Source organism: Spermophilus citellus (genome assembly GCF_964194105.1).
Source record: "Spermophilus citellus genome assembly, chromosome: 9".
Lineage (NCBI taxonomy): Eukaryota > Metazoa > Chordata > Mammalia > Rodentia > Sciuridae > Spermophilus > Spermophilus citellus.
The window spans coordinates 123,541,812-123,556,993 of record NC_138191.1 but is presented as its reverse complement, the minus strand read 5'-3'; the positions used below and the strand labels follow the sequence as shown (position 1 = coordinate 123,556,993).

The 15,182-nt window shown below is 62.3% G+C and overlaps 1 protein-coding gene across 3 annotated transcripts in view; it reads left to right on the top strand.

The window, feature by feature from the left end:
* EPHB2 (EPH receptor B2) overlaps nucleotides 1-15,182 on the top strand; it is a 149,791-nt gene that overhangs the window by 108,329 nt on the left and 26,280 nt on the right. For all 3 annotated transcript variants that reach the window (XM_081306477.1, XM_081306476.1, XM_081306475.1), the window contains exons 4-5: nucleotides 5,594-5,749; nucleotides 6,754-7,089. In XM_081306477.1, coding sequence (XP_081162603.1) covers nucleotides 5,594-5,749; nucleotides 6,754-7,089 — 492 coding nt within the window. The remainder of the gene's footprint in view (nucleotides 1-5,593; nucleotides 5,750-6,753; nucleotides 7,090-15,182) is intronic.

The window sequence follows — 15,182 nt, the reverse complement described above, 5'->3', positions numbered from 1 at the left end:
CCGAGGAGGTGGGCAGCAGCCGAGAGATCCGGTGGGGAGGGCACGCGGCCCCTGCTCTGCCCCAGGGTCCTGATGTCCCAGCGCCTGGCATCTGCTACGGGCTCGAGAAATGCCTCACCACATCCCCAGCCGGGCCTGACCTCCCGGGGACAGGGACCTGTCTGGTCCCCCTCTGCAGCTCCAGGGGCATGGCAAGCTCAGGCCTGGAACAGATGGCACAGGCTGGCCATCCCTGATCTGAAATCCAAAATGCTCCCAAATCCAGAACCTTACAGCGCTAACCTGACACCACGGGAGGAAATCCCCACGCGGGAAGCTGTCCCGGGACACCATTGTTTGAAATAGTGGGAGATTCCTTTCAGGCTAGGAGTTTGAGGTGCACGCGAAACTCAAATGGATTTTGTGGGTCCCCTGCCCAAGACATCTGTCCAGGTATGTGCTAGTGTTCTCAAGTCTGAACTCCCAAACCCTCCCGAGCCACACCTTTCAGATGAGGGATCCGTAACCTGTGCGATGGTAGCTCACCGAGAGCCAGGAAACCGCAGCTGTGGGCGCTTGTCTTTGACTATCTCCTGTGATCCTCTCAACAGATATAGAGTCAGTATTGTTATCATCCTCGTCGTATGGACAGGAAACGGAGGCACAGAGAGGTTAGGGGAGTTCCCCATGGTCACACAGTAAAGGAGAGGCATTGACTTTACTCAGAGTGGGGAGCGGGAGGTGGAATGCGGGTGCGGGCAGCCGACTTTTCAGGTGCCACCTCCACCTGGAGCCACAGACAGGCCTCGACCACAGGACCCCCAGGGAGACGTGCTCCTGCCAACCCCGCTGTCTGGCACACGGGGCCTGACTGAGCGGTTGACTCCAAGGCGGCATCAGCCATCTCTGGGAGGAGAGGGGTGAGCAGAGGCAGCAGGCCAGCCACTCGGTGCCAATTAGCAGCCCCGCCGTGCCAGGCCCAGATGGAGCCCGCGCGGCCTGACTCGGGGCTCACTTGGTCAATTATCACCTATCCCCGGAGCCCGGGGGGGGGGGCAGCGGAGAGAAAATCTGTTTCCCTGTAATCCTCCTCTCCGTCCCCAGCTGGCGGCCTGCCGTCCCCGCCCAGGGCTGGCTGGCCCAGGGTACAGGCGTCCACAGAAGGCCAGGCTGGCTGGCTGCTCCGTGCCGGAGCCCTGGGTTTGAGCACCAGGCTTTGCCTCTGTCTTGCCCAGTGACCCCGCTCAGCCTGACAAGATGGTCTCCAGCCCAAGATTCGGCCTCTTAATGATTTCTGCATCTGGACACAAGGTCTTTGAAGTCAGAGACCAGAAGTCCGACCCAGCCCTGCCGCTCGATAGCTGTGTGGCCTCCGGGTGATGGCTTCACCCCTCTGAGCCTCAGTTTCCTTATCTGTAAAATGGGAACGATAATGGTACCTACTTCAGTGGGCAGAGATGGATTAAGAGAGAGAATTAGGTGAGTTCCGAGCACGGGGCCCGCACCTGGGAAGTGTCTAAAAAGCAAGAGTTGTTATGTCCTCACGGGGCAGATGAGCGTTGACAGGCAGCGTCTCCGTAGCCTGTGCTGAGGGCTTTGTGGAGACCAACCCCCACGCCCACAGCCCAGCCCTCCACTTGCTCTCTGTCCAAGGACAGACCTGCCGTTCAGCAGATGGAGTTGGCTGAGCACCTACTATGTGCCAGATCCTGTGCCGGGGAGAGTGGAGGCTCAACCCCTCCTCCAGCCAAAGCTGACTAACCAGGGGGCAGGACAAAGATAAGCCCAGGTCAGACAAGCCCAGGTGGTGGCCTGGTCTGTACCGGCCCAGGTTACAAGCTGTGGGCGCAGGTTTCTTCCGTGTTCCGCCATCTCAGGTTGGGAGCTTGGAATTCGCCCTGGTGGGGAGCACACACCCCAGGAAACGGCAGACACTCCACTATTTCCTGTGTGCCCTGCACAGGGGCAGGTCTGCCGATCCTCAGGCTGGGGGGAGGCTGGGTAGGGCATGGGGCGTGGGGCGTGGGGTAGAGCCAGGACGTCTGGGCAGCTCGCAGGTTGACACACTGTCTCTAGAGCATTTGCTAATTGTGACGGGGTCCGCAGAGGAACAGAGATGGAGGTGGGCAGGAGTCGCTTGAGCCCGGGGTGTCCGTGTGGCCCTAGGAGGTCCTGGAGGAGGAAAAGGAGCCCATCCTGGGGGGAGCAGGGGGAGCGTCCAAGCCCAGGGCACAGCGTGGCCAAAGATGGGGAGGTGGGAACCGCCTGGTGACCCGCAGGCTGCAGCCCACGGGGTGGGGGTGGCTGGCAGGGGCAGGGAGACCCTCGCGGCGACCCAGGGCCTGGTGGCAGGGCTGGGCAACGTGACGTGAAGGGCAGGAGAGAGGCCCGGGCGAGTGCAGCTGTGATTCCCCATGGAGCTCACGGGGATAGGCGGGAGGCAGAGTGGCCCGTCCCTGGGTCCCGTCACCCAACGTCTGCTCTGCCTGCTCCCTCTGCAGAGGGGGAGGCTGAGTCGAGGGGCGAGAAGGCCTGTCCAGGCTGACCCGGGCCTGCGGCTCCCGTCCTCTGGCTTCTTCCCGTGTCTGCACCTGAGACCCAGATGCTGGCAGGAGGGGCGCCTGCCTGGTCCCAAGAAACTGGAGCAGTGCGCTGTCTGGGCACTGTGCTCGGCGGCCACCAGGCCCCTCTAGGAGGGGGAGCCGTGGTTGGGGGCTGAGCCCCGGAACACACCAGGTGGCACAGTGGACCTGAACCAGGTCCGCCTCTGCCTCCTGCGTCCATCTATCCATCCATACGCTCTGCTCTGGGCCTCGGTCTCCCCACAGGCCAACAAAAGAGTTGATCTGGACACTCCCCCAGCTCCTCCGGCATCAGCCGTTCCCACCCAAGAGCGCTGGCACCGTGGGGGGGGGGCTTACAGCCCAGCTGGGCACCAAAACCTGCTGGGGTCTCACGGAACCTGGAACAGGTGGGATGGGGGCCTTCCAGGCAGTGAGGACAGGGTGGGCGAGCCCAGAGACATGAGTGGGCCTGGGACTTCACACTAGAGAAGGGCAGCACCAGCCCAGGGGGCGCACGGGGCCCTGAGGAGCTCCGGCCTCCCCTGGGCGACGAGACTCATCGTGAGCGTTTGGAATTGCGGCTTCGTGGGGACATTAGCACAGATCACCAACTTACCTGCCCAGAGTGCACAGCTTAATGGATTTAGAGCATCCACAGAATCACGCAAGCATCCCCACAATCAATTTAAAACACTTTTGTCACCCCCAAAGAAACCCTACTACCCATTAGCAGACATCTCCCGTTCTCCCCCAGCCCCTGCCCTGGGCAGGCACACATCGACTTTCTGTCTCTTCGATGCACCTCCCCGGACCCATTTCCTATAAATGGAACCACACTTTGGTGCCTGGCTTCTTTCCCAGCAAAGCAGCGTCTCCAGGTTTACCCATCTGGGAGCCTGTATCAGTCTGTCGCTCCTTTTTATGGCTGAATAATATTCCACTGTCTGCCACTGTGCGTTGTCAAGTGACGTGGAAAGGTTTGCCTCAGAGAGCCTGCTCTGGAGGGTGGGCAGGGAGGCCAGATGGCCCTGCCAGGCTGGGGAGTGGGTGGGAAGAGCTTTCTAGATGCCTGTGGGGGCGGGAAGCGGCCACAAAGAGGAGGGATAGGACCCGCTGAGGAGGAAAGACCTGGTAATTGACAGGCGGCAGGGGGTGAAGCGGGGGAGGACATCAGGCCGCTTCCTGGGACAGAGAAGAGCAGGTTTTAGGAAACTCGGTGCCAGCGCCAGATAGACTGCTACGGGGGGTGGATCTGGGGAGCCTGAGAGGGGCTGAGGCTCGCAGGCAAGAGGGCAGGGGAAGACGGGCCAGATGGAGGGGCTGGCACGGCCCAGAGGAGGGGCTGCCCCCTCCAGTGGGCCCAGGAACTGGCCAGCGGATGCGCAGGCCCCTGAGCTGGGCAGGCGCTCTCTGGGAGGCGCCAGGAGCCTCCTGACCTGGGGCTGCGACCCCCGGGCCTCTGTCAGGAGGGAGGCGCTGGACCCTCCCTAGGGCCTAGGCCGGCACTGGGGGTCCGGAGGTTCACACAGGTCAAGCCTTGGGCCAGGGCCAGGCGTCACACGGAGACAGTGGATGCCAGCCATATGCACCCCGAGCCCTGGCTCCCGCCCCTCACGGCGGAGGCCCCAGTTCCAGAGGACCCTCGCCTTCCCGGCCTGGTCATCGGCGTCACAGGGGCCTGGTGGGTTGTGTCGAAGTCCTGGCTGAGCCCACAGGGCCTGGTCAGGGAGGTCTCAGCCTGGCGGGTGCCAGGACGCTCTGGAGCCACCTCACAGAAGTTCCCCCAAAAGGCAGAAAGGCAGGGTCCAGCCAGGTGCCTTTGGAGCACCCCCTTCCTCCACTGAGCCCCAGGACTGGAGCGGCAGCCCCTCCTCAACCCTGCTCCAGGTCCTGCGCTCACTGGAGTCCCCCTAGGTGGCAGGTCCTCTGTTTACCCACTGCTGAGAAAATTGCAGCTCAGAGAGGTCGAACAACTCGTCCAAGGTTGCATAGCACCTGGGCAGGAAATGTGCTCCAGGGCAGGGGCTTATAGACAAGTCAGCAGCATTTCGTCCCAAGGACGATCTTGTCCTCCAGAGCTCTTTCCTGCCCGCCCACTCCCTCACCCTCACTCAGTCCCTCCGAGGCATCACAGCGGACCTGGGGTGCTGAACCCCCAAAGGCTGAGGCTGGGAGACGGATAGCACTGACCACCTGACTCCCCACCCAGGGGCCACAGGAAGGGAAGGGAAGAGGCGAACACGCGTGCCTCCAGTGGAACCTCACGGTGTGCTCCGAGCTGCAGGGCCTGGACCCCAGAGTGGGACCAAGGCCACCGTCCCTGGGCCAACCCAGAATGACAAGGGTAGGCCAAGTGCAAACACTGCCCCCTCAGGCTGTCCTTGGTACTGCAGGCCCCGGCAGTTAATAAACAGGTCAAACTGGGCACTCAATTCTGTAAGGACTTAGGTGCCCCTTACGCACTTACGCTAAATAAATGGTCACCTGCAGAAAGGGGCCTTCGACTCATAGTTTTATGAATAGCAAAACTGAGTCTTCGAGTGGTTAAGCCACTGGTCTAGGGCCACACGGTAAGTAAAAGACGGAGCAGGGACTTGGGCAGGTGTGCGTGAGCCCAAGGGCAGCACCCTCTGCTCACCACGACCCTCTCTACTGACCCTGTGCTGTCGTAGGAGTTCTCTTATGTAATTAACCCCCTCCCGGTCTGGAACCCAGGACTCTAGCTACGAGCTAGTGGCCGGTGGCCAGCTGGACGTCAGAAAGCAAGAACGGACATTGGACACGGCCTCAGACTCCTTCAGAGGCCTCCCAACGAGGCCAGGGTGGATCCTAGAGGCTGCAGCACAGCCAAGCTGGGCAGGGAGGGAAGATACGGGCCCGGCCAACCCAGATGGCTCAGGGAAAGAAGCCAGGTGGTCGAGAACCTTCCGGATGGGGCCAGAGCTGCCCCATTAGACCTGGAGTCCCCAGAACTTCGGGAGGTGGTTCCCAGGATCAGGTCCTGGTGTTGTGAACTGGTTCCCTGATGACCCCCTCGTCTTCTCCCCCAGGTTGTCCCTCAGGAACTTTCAAGGCCAACCAAGGGGACGAGGCCTGCACGCACTGCCCCATCAACAGCCGGACCACCTCGGAAGGGGCCACCAACTGTGTCTGCCGCAATGGCTACTACAGAGCTGACCTGGACCCCCTGGACATGCCCTGCACAAGTACGCTCCAGGGTGCACCTGCCGGACGGCTGGGGACAGGGTGGGAGGCTGCCGAGAGCGCCGAGCACCTGGGGTGGCGCTGCTGCCCACGGTGGACGCCGTGGAGTTGACCTCTGTCTCCTGACGCCCTCTGCTCAGGCGCCGGGAGGATAAAGTCAAGGTCTCCATTCACAGAGGGGCCGGGGTTGGGAGGCTCCGCAGCAGAGCCAGCACAGTGGGGCAGGGGTCCTGCGGCACAGAAGGCTGCCCAGTATTCTAACCTGGCAGCGGCCGTCAGAACCACAGGCCAGGGTTCTCCAGGAAAGGGTGACCAAGAGGGCAGTTTCATAACCCCAGTCCCAGTCAGCTATAAATAACAGAGCTGATCCCAGTGGCTTAAACCATGCAGATTTGTTCTCTTCCATGCAAGGAGCCCAGGGCAGGCCGTCCTGGGATAGTATGAAAATCATGACGACTTCTGGGATGTGGCTCTTTCTGCCAGCCATAACATGTGGTTTCTATCCTTAAAGTCGCTTCATAGTCCAACATGGCTGCTGTAGCTCCAGCCATCATACACATTCTAGGCAGTAGAAAGGGAAAAGGCCAAAAGGGACTTCCTGTTCCTGTCTGTCTCCCTTTTAAGACACAGCCTTATTTAATAGCTTCTGACCTTTATGAATGACCAGTACTTAACCACAAAAGCCTGGGAAACATAGTCTTTAGCTGGACACATTGCTATCCTGAGTAAAGGTGGGTTCTTATGTGAGGAAAGAGGGGGAGATAGATATTGTAGGGGTATCCTGCACACAAAACCCTGTCCCTAGTAACACGTATTCAGAGGCTGGGGCCCAGGAGGAAAGGTTTCAGCAGATCCACAGCAGGATAACTCAGATTCTAGAAACATCCATCAGGTGAGGATTTGGAAGAGCCCTTTGGGAGGCCTGGGCTGGAGCCCGGCAGTGGGCAGAGGGTCTCTTGGGGGACAGCCCCCACAGCCCCCTCTGACTCACGCACTCCCCCCCCAGCCATCCCCTCCGCCCCCCAGGCTGTGATCTCCAGTGTCAACGAGACCTCCCTCATGCTGGAGTGGACCCCTCCGCGCGACTCCGGGGGCCGCGAGGATCTCGTCTACAACATCATCTGCAAGAGCTGCGGCTCCGGCCGGGGCGCTTGCACCCGCTGTGGGGACAATGTGCAGTACGCGCCCCGCCAGCTGGGCCTGACGGAGCCGCGCATCTACATCAGCGACCTGCTGGCCCACACCCAGTACACCTTCGAGATCCAGGCCGTGAATGGCGTCACCGACCAGAGCCCCTTCTCGCCCCAGTTCGCCTCGGTGAACATCACCACCAACCAAGCAGGTGAGCCACGGGGGCGGGGTTCGCGCTGTGCCGAGTGACCCTGCCAGCCCTCGGGGAAGACTCCCTCCGTCTGCAGAGGGAGCTCTTCTTTTCAAAGGCTGTGCATGGGATACACACCCTGGAGAGTCGGTGTCCCTCTGCGTTAGTGGCACTTCAAACAATGCCACCTTCTGTGGAATGTATACTACTGGAGGTTAAGGTTTGGCTGATGTAACAAAAAGCCCCAATGGTCAGTGGCTTAAAGAACACAAAAATGTATTTCCCTCTCGTGGAAGAGTCCAGAGGCGAGGAGTTCAGGAGAGTAGGTGGTCCCCAGGAGACTCGGAGACCCAGGTTCCTCTCGTGTCATCCCTTCCCCCCCCGCGGCTCCTCTGTGTGGTGGGAGAGTGTGACGAGGGGGAGACCCGGGAAGACAGGTGTTTCAAGCCGGGTTGGCAGGAGTCGTACCCATGGCTCCTGGGCATCCTGTGGGAAAGGCCTTGGTCATGTGGCCTCCCAGGGAGCTGGGGTGTCACCTCAGGCTGGACTTGAGCCCTTTGTCATGGTGGAAGGGAGAAGGGCCAACACCCAGCAGCTCCCACAGGGCTTCAGCCCACTCTGGTCTCTCAGTAGATGCACAGCAGGAGTCACGTCTAGAGACGCCTCTCCAACCTGAGGCTCACCTTCAGTGGTCCTGCCACACACGCGCACACACACACGCACACACACAGTGGCCAGCCAGTGCAGCCTCCCCCTCACCCCCTCCTCTGGGGCTGGTCTCCTCCATGACGGCCGCCCTCAGGCTCACCTGAGACCTCTAGTGTCCAGCAATGCCCACCTCCCAGCCTCCAGGCCCCATGAGACCACCAACCACACCTCGGTGCCCAGGTGGAAGGTCCCCTGATGGACACTGTGCGTGTGACCCTGTTATTCACTCAACACACGGTGCTGACCCCCTGCAGTGAGCAGGGCCAAGGAGCCAAGGGCGGCCAGGGGAGGGCCAGCGGCCACTCTGCTGTCTTCCAGGGCACAGCGCCCATAGCAGGCATGCAGAGGTCCCGAGGGGGAGGCCGGGGCCAGCCCTGGAAGGCCTCCTGGAGGAGGCAGGACTCGGCCTGCAGTTGGAAGGACCAACAGTAGAAAGACATGGAGTCCCCAGGCCCGAGAGGGTGCCCGGCAGCGCCACCTGGTGGACAGGTGCACTCCACGCCCCACCTCCAGGGGACCCCAAGGCCTCCCTGTCCCTATCTCACAGATGGTGCTCGGAGGAGCCACAATCCAGGAGAGTGCCAGGCAGGAACTGGCCAGGACTCCGCACGTGGGCGAGGTCCGGGCTGCGTCCAGGGACCTGGAGTCGGCTGAGGGTCTGGCTGTGATGTAGGGGTGTGTGTGAGAATGTGTGGATGTGTCACCCTGTGTGTGTGACCCACGTGACTGTGGCCGTGTGGCCTCTGATTTATACTTGCATTTGTGGACGGGGTGTGTCTCGCTCTGGGCCCTGGGAGCGGGGCTGAGGCGTGTGTCCACTTGGGTCCACACAGCTGAATGTGGCTCTGCTGTCCCTGGCGGTGTCTGAGGAGTGTGGCTGTTTGGGACCATGTGACGCTGTGTGGCCGCGGGTCTGTACGGGAGGCTGAGCCTGCAGTTCTTGCAGGTGCCCTGAAGTCCCCCTGATTGGGGTCCGCGGGGGGCAGGATCTAAGCGAGATCCTTAGAGACCCCTCGGGCCAGCAGCTGTCGGCCGGGACCCCCTGACAGATCTCCAGCCTCCCCTTGGCGCAGCTCCGAGCTGGGGAAGCCCGGCCCCCAACAGGGCGGGAGGGAGGCAGAGAGGAAGCCGGGGCCATTCCCTGGTGGTGGGCGCCCCCTGCCCCTGCGGGGACCCTGAGAGGACAAGTATCTTCTAGGAAGCCTGTTGGTGGCTAGGGGTGCTGCGGGGATGGGCCCCTCCTGTGCAGAGCTGAGTGTCAGCCCGTCTGGTGGACCTCCCTGGACTGTTAGGAACTCTCCTGGCCCTAGTGCAGGGGCCTTCAGGTTGTCACAGTGGAAATCTTGTGTCCCCATCATTTGGTCCCGTCTGTGTCCCCCACCTTCAGCACTGCAGTGGCCTGCCTGTCCTCGCCACAGCTTTCCCGGCACTAGAAGGGCACGCCCCGCGGCCCATGGTCAGTGGACATCTGCAGAAGGGTTTGGTGAGCATGGAGTCAGGCAGGGTGTGGAGAAGGGGGACGAAGCTGGGGACGAGGCCGGGGACTCCACGTCCCGTGGTCCCATGGTCAGCTGGACCTGAACCTCCAGCTGGTTGCCTTACCAGGGACAAGTGTTTCTCTGGGCAGGCGACTGGCCCTGCTTGCGACCCCTGGCCTGAGGAAGGACCGGGGTGACCGGGAGAGACCGGGCAATGTGTCCAGCCCCACCACCAGGGAGTGTGTCCAGCTGTCCCGAGTCCACAGTCTCGGCCACACTGCCATCATGGCCCTTGACACAAACAGGAACACCAGAGGGACAGGAGGAGGGGAGGCCAGCGAGGAGAGCTTCCCCGAGGAGGTGGCATTTCAGCTGACATCCAAATGACGGGCAGAGCTGGGGGCAGAAGGTTTCAAAAACACAGGCTCGTCCTCAGAGTCCACGCAGGGCTCCCGGCCACCTCCAGGCTGAGCCGGACACAGCCTAAGCCCTCGGGATGTGGCCGGGGCAGGTCCCGCCGCCCGCGCTCTGCGGTTCTGGAGCTGTGGGAAGGCGCCGGGCAAACCTGGCTCTGGGCCTCGGGCAAGTTGCTGTGCTGCTCCAACTGCACCCCCACCCACGGGCTGTCACCACACCCGGCTGCCAGCAGGGGGTCAGCTAATGGCCCCAGTGTCCGAAGAGCCTGGCACAGGGGGGCCCTCGAGAGGCGGAGCCTCTGCGTTCACTGTGGTCCTCCGCTCGGCTCCCACCCGCCCGCAGCTCGCCGTGCCTGGGGCTGGTCAAGGCCCTTTGCAAGGGCCATGCACAGGTCTCATTGTCCCCTAAAGGGAAAGCAGAGTGTGGAGTGCTAAGTGACCTGTCCTCAGCTATCCAGCAGTCAGACACAGAGCTCGATGACCAGGACCCAGTGCTGGCCAGACCCGCCCTTGTGTGGAGATGGGACGCCATGCCACAGCCAGGCTGCCCTCTGCAGCTCTGAGCGGCTGCACCCGGCAGGACACTGTCCTCTCCTCCTTCTCAGCAAGTCTCGTGGGAGCAAAGGCAGGACCTCGGCCCTCATCTACCAGGACCTCGGCCCTCACCCATCAGGTCCTTTCCGGGCCCAGCAGCCCCACCAAGCAGAGATGCCTCAGCTACGTAGTGGCACACACCTGTCACTCCAGCTATGCCTGTGGTCAAGAGGACTAACGATGCATGGACGAGGCACCCAGCACACAACAGGTGGACACTACATAGCATCTGACCTTATGGCTGCCTCGCAAACCCTGCAGACTTAGCTACAGAAAACTTGGCCAGGGGTGCTGTGGCCCACGCCTGTCATCCCAGCGGCCTGGGAGGCTGAGGCAGGAGGATCAAGTTCAAAGCCAGCCCCAGCAACTTAGTGAGGCCTTAAGCAACTCATTGAGACCCTGTCCCTAAAAATATACATATATTTTTGAAAAGGGCTGGGGATGTGGATCAGTGGTTAAGTGCTCCCAGGTTTGGTCCCTGGACCAAAAGAAAAAAAAAACCTGGGAGATCACTTAGGACCTCCCATTGCTGGAAGATCAGACGTCAGTGTGGACCCCGTCAGGTGAAAATCAGTGTCGGCAGGACGTGTCCCTTCTGAAGGCACTCGGGGAGGATCTGTGTCCTTGGACCTCAGGTCCGTGCAGAGAAGCGAGGCCTGTCTCCTGCAGAGGGTCAGCTGGGGCCACCCTGGGCTCCTGCAGTCCTCTCTCAGATCCTTGCCCGGAGCCTTCAACATCTCAGGGGTTCTGCCTCACAGAAGGCCACCCACGTCACACTGATGCACACCGGCACCCGCAGGGGACTTGGAGTTCCTCAGCAACCACACCTTCCTTTACGGAGAGGGAAACTGAGGCCCAGAGAGGTTCCTGAGTGACTGCCCAGGATCACATAGCCCACGCTTCGCCCAGTGGCCGGGTCGCTCCCTGTGACACCCGCCACGTGGCTCCCTCATGAAGAGACTTTCAACTCTCCAAAGCCTCCCTGCCTCCCGAGTGAGAGCCGGCGCCTCTGATCCTCTGCCCCGCTGTGGCGCAGTCTCTAGAACTGGCTGGAACATGTTCCCCTACTTCCCTCCCTGGGAGGCCAAGAGGATCAGAGAGAAAGAGGCCACGGGCGCCCCTGGTGAGCCCAGGCCGCGGCAAGAGGGTTGAGAGGGAAAGAGGGGGGGGAGGGAGCCCCCCAGCCCGGCCCCCACCTGCGTCCTGCTCTCTGATCCTCCAGAGCTTCCCCGGGAGGCCAGCACTGGCCTGAAGTGACATCAACACGGCTTCACTGTGCAGCACGCCGAGAAGAATGAGAGCTGGCCGCCGCCGCCGCCACTACCTCGGTGGCCTGCGAGGCAGCCCTGCGGGGACCGTGGCCCTGGGCTTGGCCAGGAGCGTCTGAGGATTTGCAGGCCATCTGCTCCGGTCACTCGGCAGCCCTTTGGCTGGGCTTTGCCAGGGCTCTGTTGCCCGTTTAGGGGTTGACGGTTGTCAGCCAGCCTGGGGGGGCCCTGGCTGGGACCGCTGGGACAACGGCTCGCTCCAAGAGTCTGGGCTCCCAGCAGGGTGGCCTGGACACCTTCTGGGGACAGTCACAGGGAACCGGGACAGCAGGCTCCTCTTCAAGCCCCTGCCTATCCAATCCTGTTTGTTTATGTCACAGTTGGCCAAAGCGAGTCACAGGCCAAGCCCAAAGTGGGAGCCAGAGGAGTGCATAGTTCCAGGGCAAGGAGTGTGGACACAGAGGGGCGATGAGGACAGCCAGCCTAACACAGGCGCTTAGACAAAATGGAGGTCTTCTTTTTCTTATGCGTAAAGAACGTTGGAAGACAGGAGTTACAGCAACCCGTGGAATGATCGGGGGCCAGACTCTTAAATACTCAGCTTCTTGTCCTCATGGGCCCTAATGACTGCAGTATCTCCAGCCATCCCACCCATGTCCCAGGCAGCAGGATGGAAGGAGAGTAGACTTTCCTCCCTTTTAAGGAGATTTCCTAGAAATCCTACACAGTATACCGGCTTATACCTACTGGTGAGCATGTTGTCACATGGCCACTCTGATCACCAGAGAGCTTGGGAAAATGTAAGACTTTTCACTGGGCAGAACCAGGATTTTGCTAATCTGAGAAACAGAGACCCGGAGTCTGCTGGCAGTGGGTAGTGTCTGCCGTGGTCCATTCTGCAGGGGAGGGACCTGTGCAGAGAGGGCGGTAGCTGACCTGGGTCACACGGTGGCCTGGGAGCAGCACTACTGGGTTGGGGATCTTGACACTGGTCCGGGGGTCCCTGGGCCCTTCCTCTGGGTCAGGTCCTGTGCTAGGCCCTTCACCAAGAGGTGGTCCCCGCGTAACCTTGCCAGGGTCCTCGTCGTCGTCATCCCCATCCACAGAGGAGAACCAAGGCCCAGGGTGCTGGGCCAGGTTGCCCGGGCCTCCCGCCACCTGGGGTCCGGGTGCTGGCGGGCCTGGGTCCCCCGGGAGGCCCTGCGCTGCCGCACAGACTTTCCTGCCTGGAACGCTCAGCGGGCTCCCTGTGCGTCCCTCCGTGTCCCAGCCTGTCTCCAAGAGCCTGAGTGAAGGACCCGAGGCAAGAAGCAAGGCTGTGTCTGAGAGGCCTCTGTGCAGACCCGTCCTGAGCGTCCTCCTGGGTCTGGAGAACCGCCCCCCAACCCTGGGCAGGCCACTGCGGTCTAAAAGACCAACACGCAGAGGAACAGCTGCCCCTTGAGCTGGCGTCCACAGAGCCTTGCTGGGGGCGGGTGCCCTGCCAGGGCCGGGGCAGGCTGAGGGCGGCTGCAGGTTGGCAGGCAGCCCCTGTCCTGGGGGCAGGAGGCCGCTGCCTACGGGGGACAGGGGGCTGGGGGCCAGTGGTCGGCAGCTGTCGGGGAAGTCCTGCGAGCCCTTTGCTGGCCCGCTGCTGGGGTGGGGGCTGAGTTAAAGCCCAGCCCGGCCCTGGCCTCTCTCCCTCCCTCTGGCCACCAGTAAGGACCTTCTGTGAGCTACACACCCTGTGCCAGCACTGGGGACAGGGGACCGAGGAGAGAAGGTCCCTGCCTGCAGAGTGCTGATTCTCTAAGGAAAACAGAGAGGGTGTGGAAGGGGTGAGGGGCCCTCAGGGGCACCTCCGAGGGGGACACTGGAGCCCACACCTCTGAAGAGGGGAGCTGGCCACGGGGCCAGGCTTGTGGCAGAACAGCAGCCCAGGCTGAGGTCACCTGCCGTGAGCCACCTGGGCCACTGTGGAGGGTGCCGGGAGGCAGAAGACCAGGCAGGTGGCCCCGCCGGCCTGCAGGGTACCTGTGCTATGCTGGGGGCAGTGGGAAGCCACTGAGCCCCGCCATGGAGGCTCCAGGGCCCGCCAGGCCGAGGCTGGGTGGAGCCTCAGACCCCACAGTGGCTGCCACCTCTCCCCACGCTTTAGCTCCGGCTGTCACGGAAGTCCTGACTCGTGGAAGGGCAAAGGTCAAGTGCACAGGTCTCCCTCCTTCCTTGGCTCAAGTCTGGAGAGGCGAGGCCAGGAGCCGGACACTGCGTCCTGTGGTAGCCGGTGGGGGGGCTCCTGGCTCCCGGCCCAGGCCCAGCATCCCAGCCCCTCAGCCCTGGAAGGACACAGGCACCAGAGAGGGTGGCCTCTGGTCTCAGTCAAGGACAGTGGGAACTGTCCCCAGGGCTTGGGGGGGGGGGGGGGCAGCAGGGCCCCTGACCACCTGCTCCAGCCGGGAGGCCCCGGGCTGCCCCCTTCCTGGCCACAGCCTCTTTCATGCTGGCTCCCTGGGGTTCCATCTCCTCACAGGGGTCACAGGGCACCGCTGACCGTGTCCCCTGCCAGCGTGTGCCTGGCTGGTAATTGAAAATACCAGAATCCCCCAAGGACCGGCTCACAAGGAAACCTGAGCCCCAGGGTGGGCGGGGGGCAGGCAGGGCCGAGATCATACAGCTGTTCGCCTTAATCCCGGATTCCAGGAGAGGCCAGCCCCGCAGCCTGGCCGCCTTGGTCACCGTCCCGGCGAACACTGCCTCCTGCCACGCCCAGGTTACGGGCTTAGGAGATCAGAGCCTGGGAGCGGCCTGAAACCCAAGCCGGCCAGACCACAGCGGTGGGCCCGGCCTTGGCCAGCAGCTGACCCCGGGCCAGGCATGGGTGGTGGTGGGTGCTTCACGGGCGGGGTTCACGAGACACAGATGAGTGGGAGCCGCAGGGGTGTCCCCGGACCTCCCTGGTCACAGGCCACCTGCAGCCAAGGGGAGGGGGAGGCCATCTGACCCCAGCTCCACTGCCTGCTCACTGTGTGGACGCGGGCCGTTGCCTCACAGTGAGTCTGTCTGCTCGTCTGTAAAGTGGGTCTGAGGACAAAGCCCGCCGTGCAGATTGGGGGCGTGTCGGGTGGATTCTCTGACGTACAGCGTCTGGCTGGATGCCCCCACGGGATAAGCCGAGGCTGGGCCCCCACCTGACTCGCTGCCTGGCCTGTGCCCGACTCAGGGAGTTCCTCAAACTGCTGCCCAGGGGCTCAGAGTTGGAGGCCCCGAGGGAGGAGTCCAGCCTGGGCAGACAGGGCCAGGCCTGGAGAAGCCATGTGGGAAGGGGTGGGAATGTACTCCACCAGGGCTCAGCTACTCCAGCCTCTAGCCTGCAGGGTCCGGTCTAGCAAAGCCTCCTCGTCATCCCGACGCCCACACAGGTGTGCATAGTGCAGTGAGTGCTGGATCCCAGCGACTCGGGAGGCTGAGGCAGGAGGATCGCAAGTTCAAGGCCAGCCTCAGCAACTTAGCAAGGCCCTAAGTGTCTCAAAAAGGGTTGGGAGGTGGCTCCGCGGTAAAGCGCCCCTGGGGTCAATCCTAGTACCAAAACCGAAGGAAGTGCAGAAGCTAAGGGACACATTGTGCCTCTTCGGTTTGCCGTAAGGGGACGTCACGAGGAGCCACGGGGACAG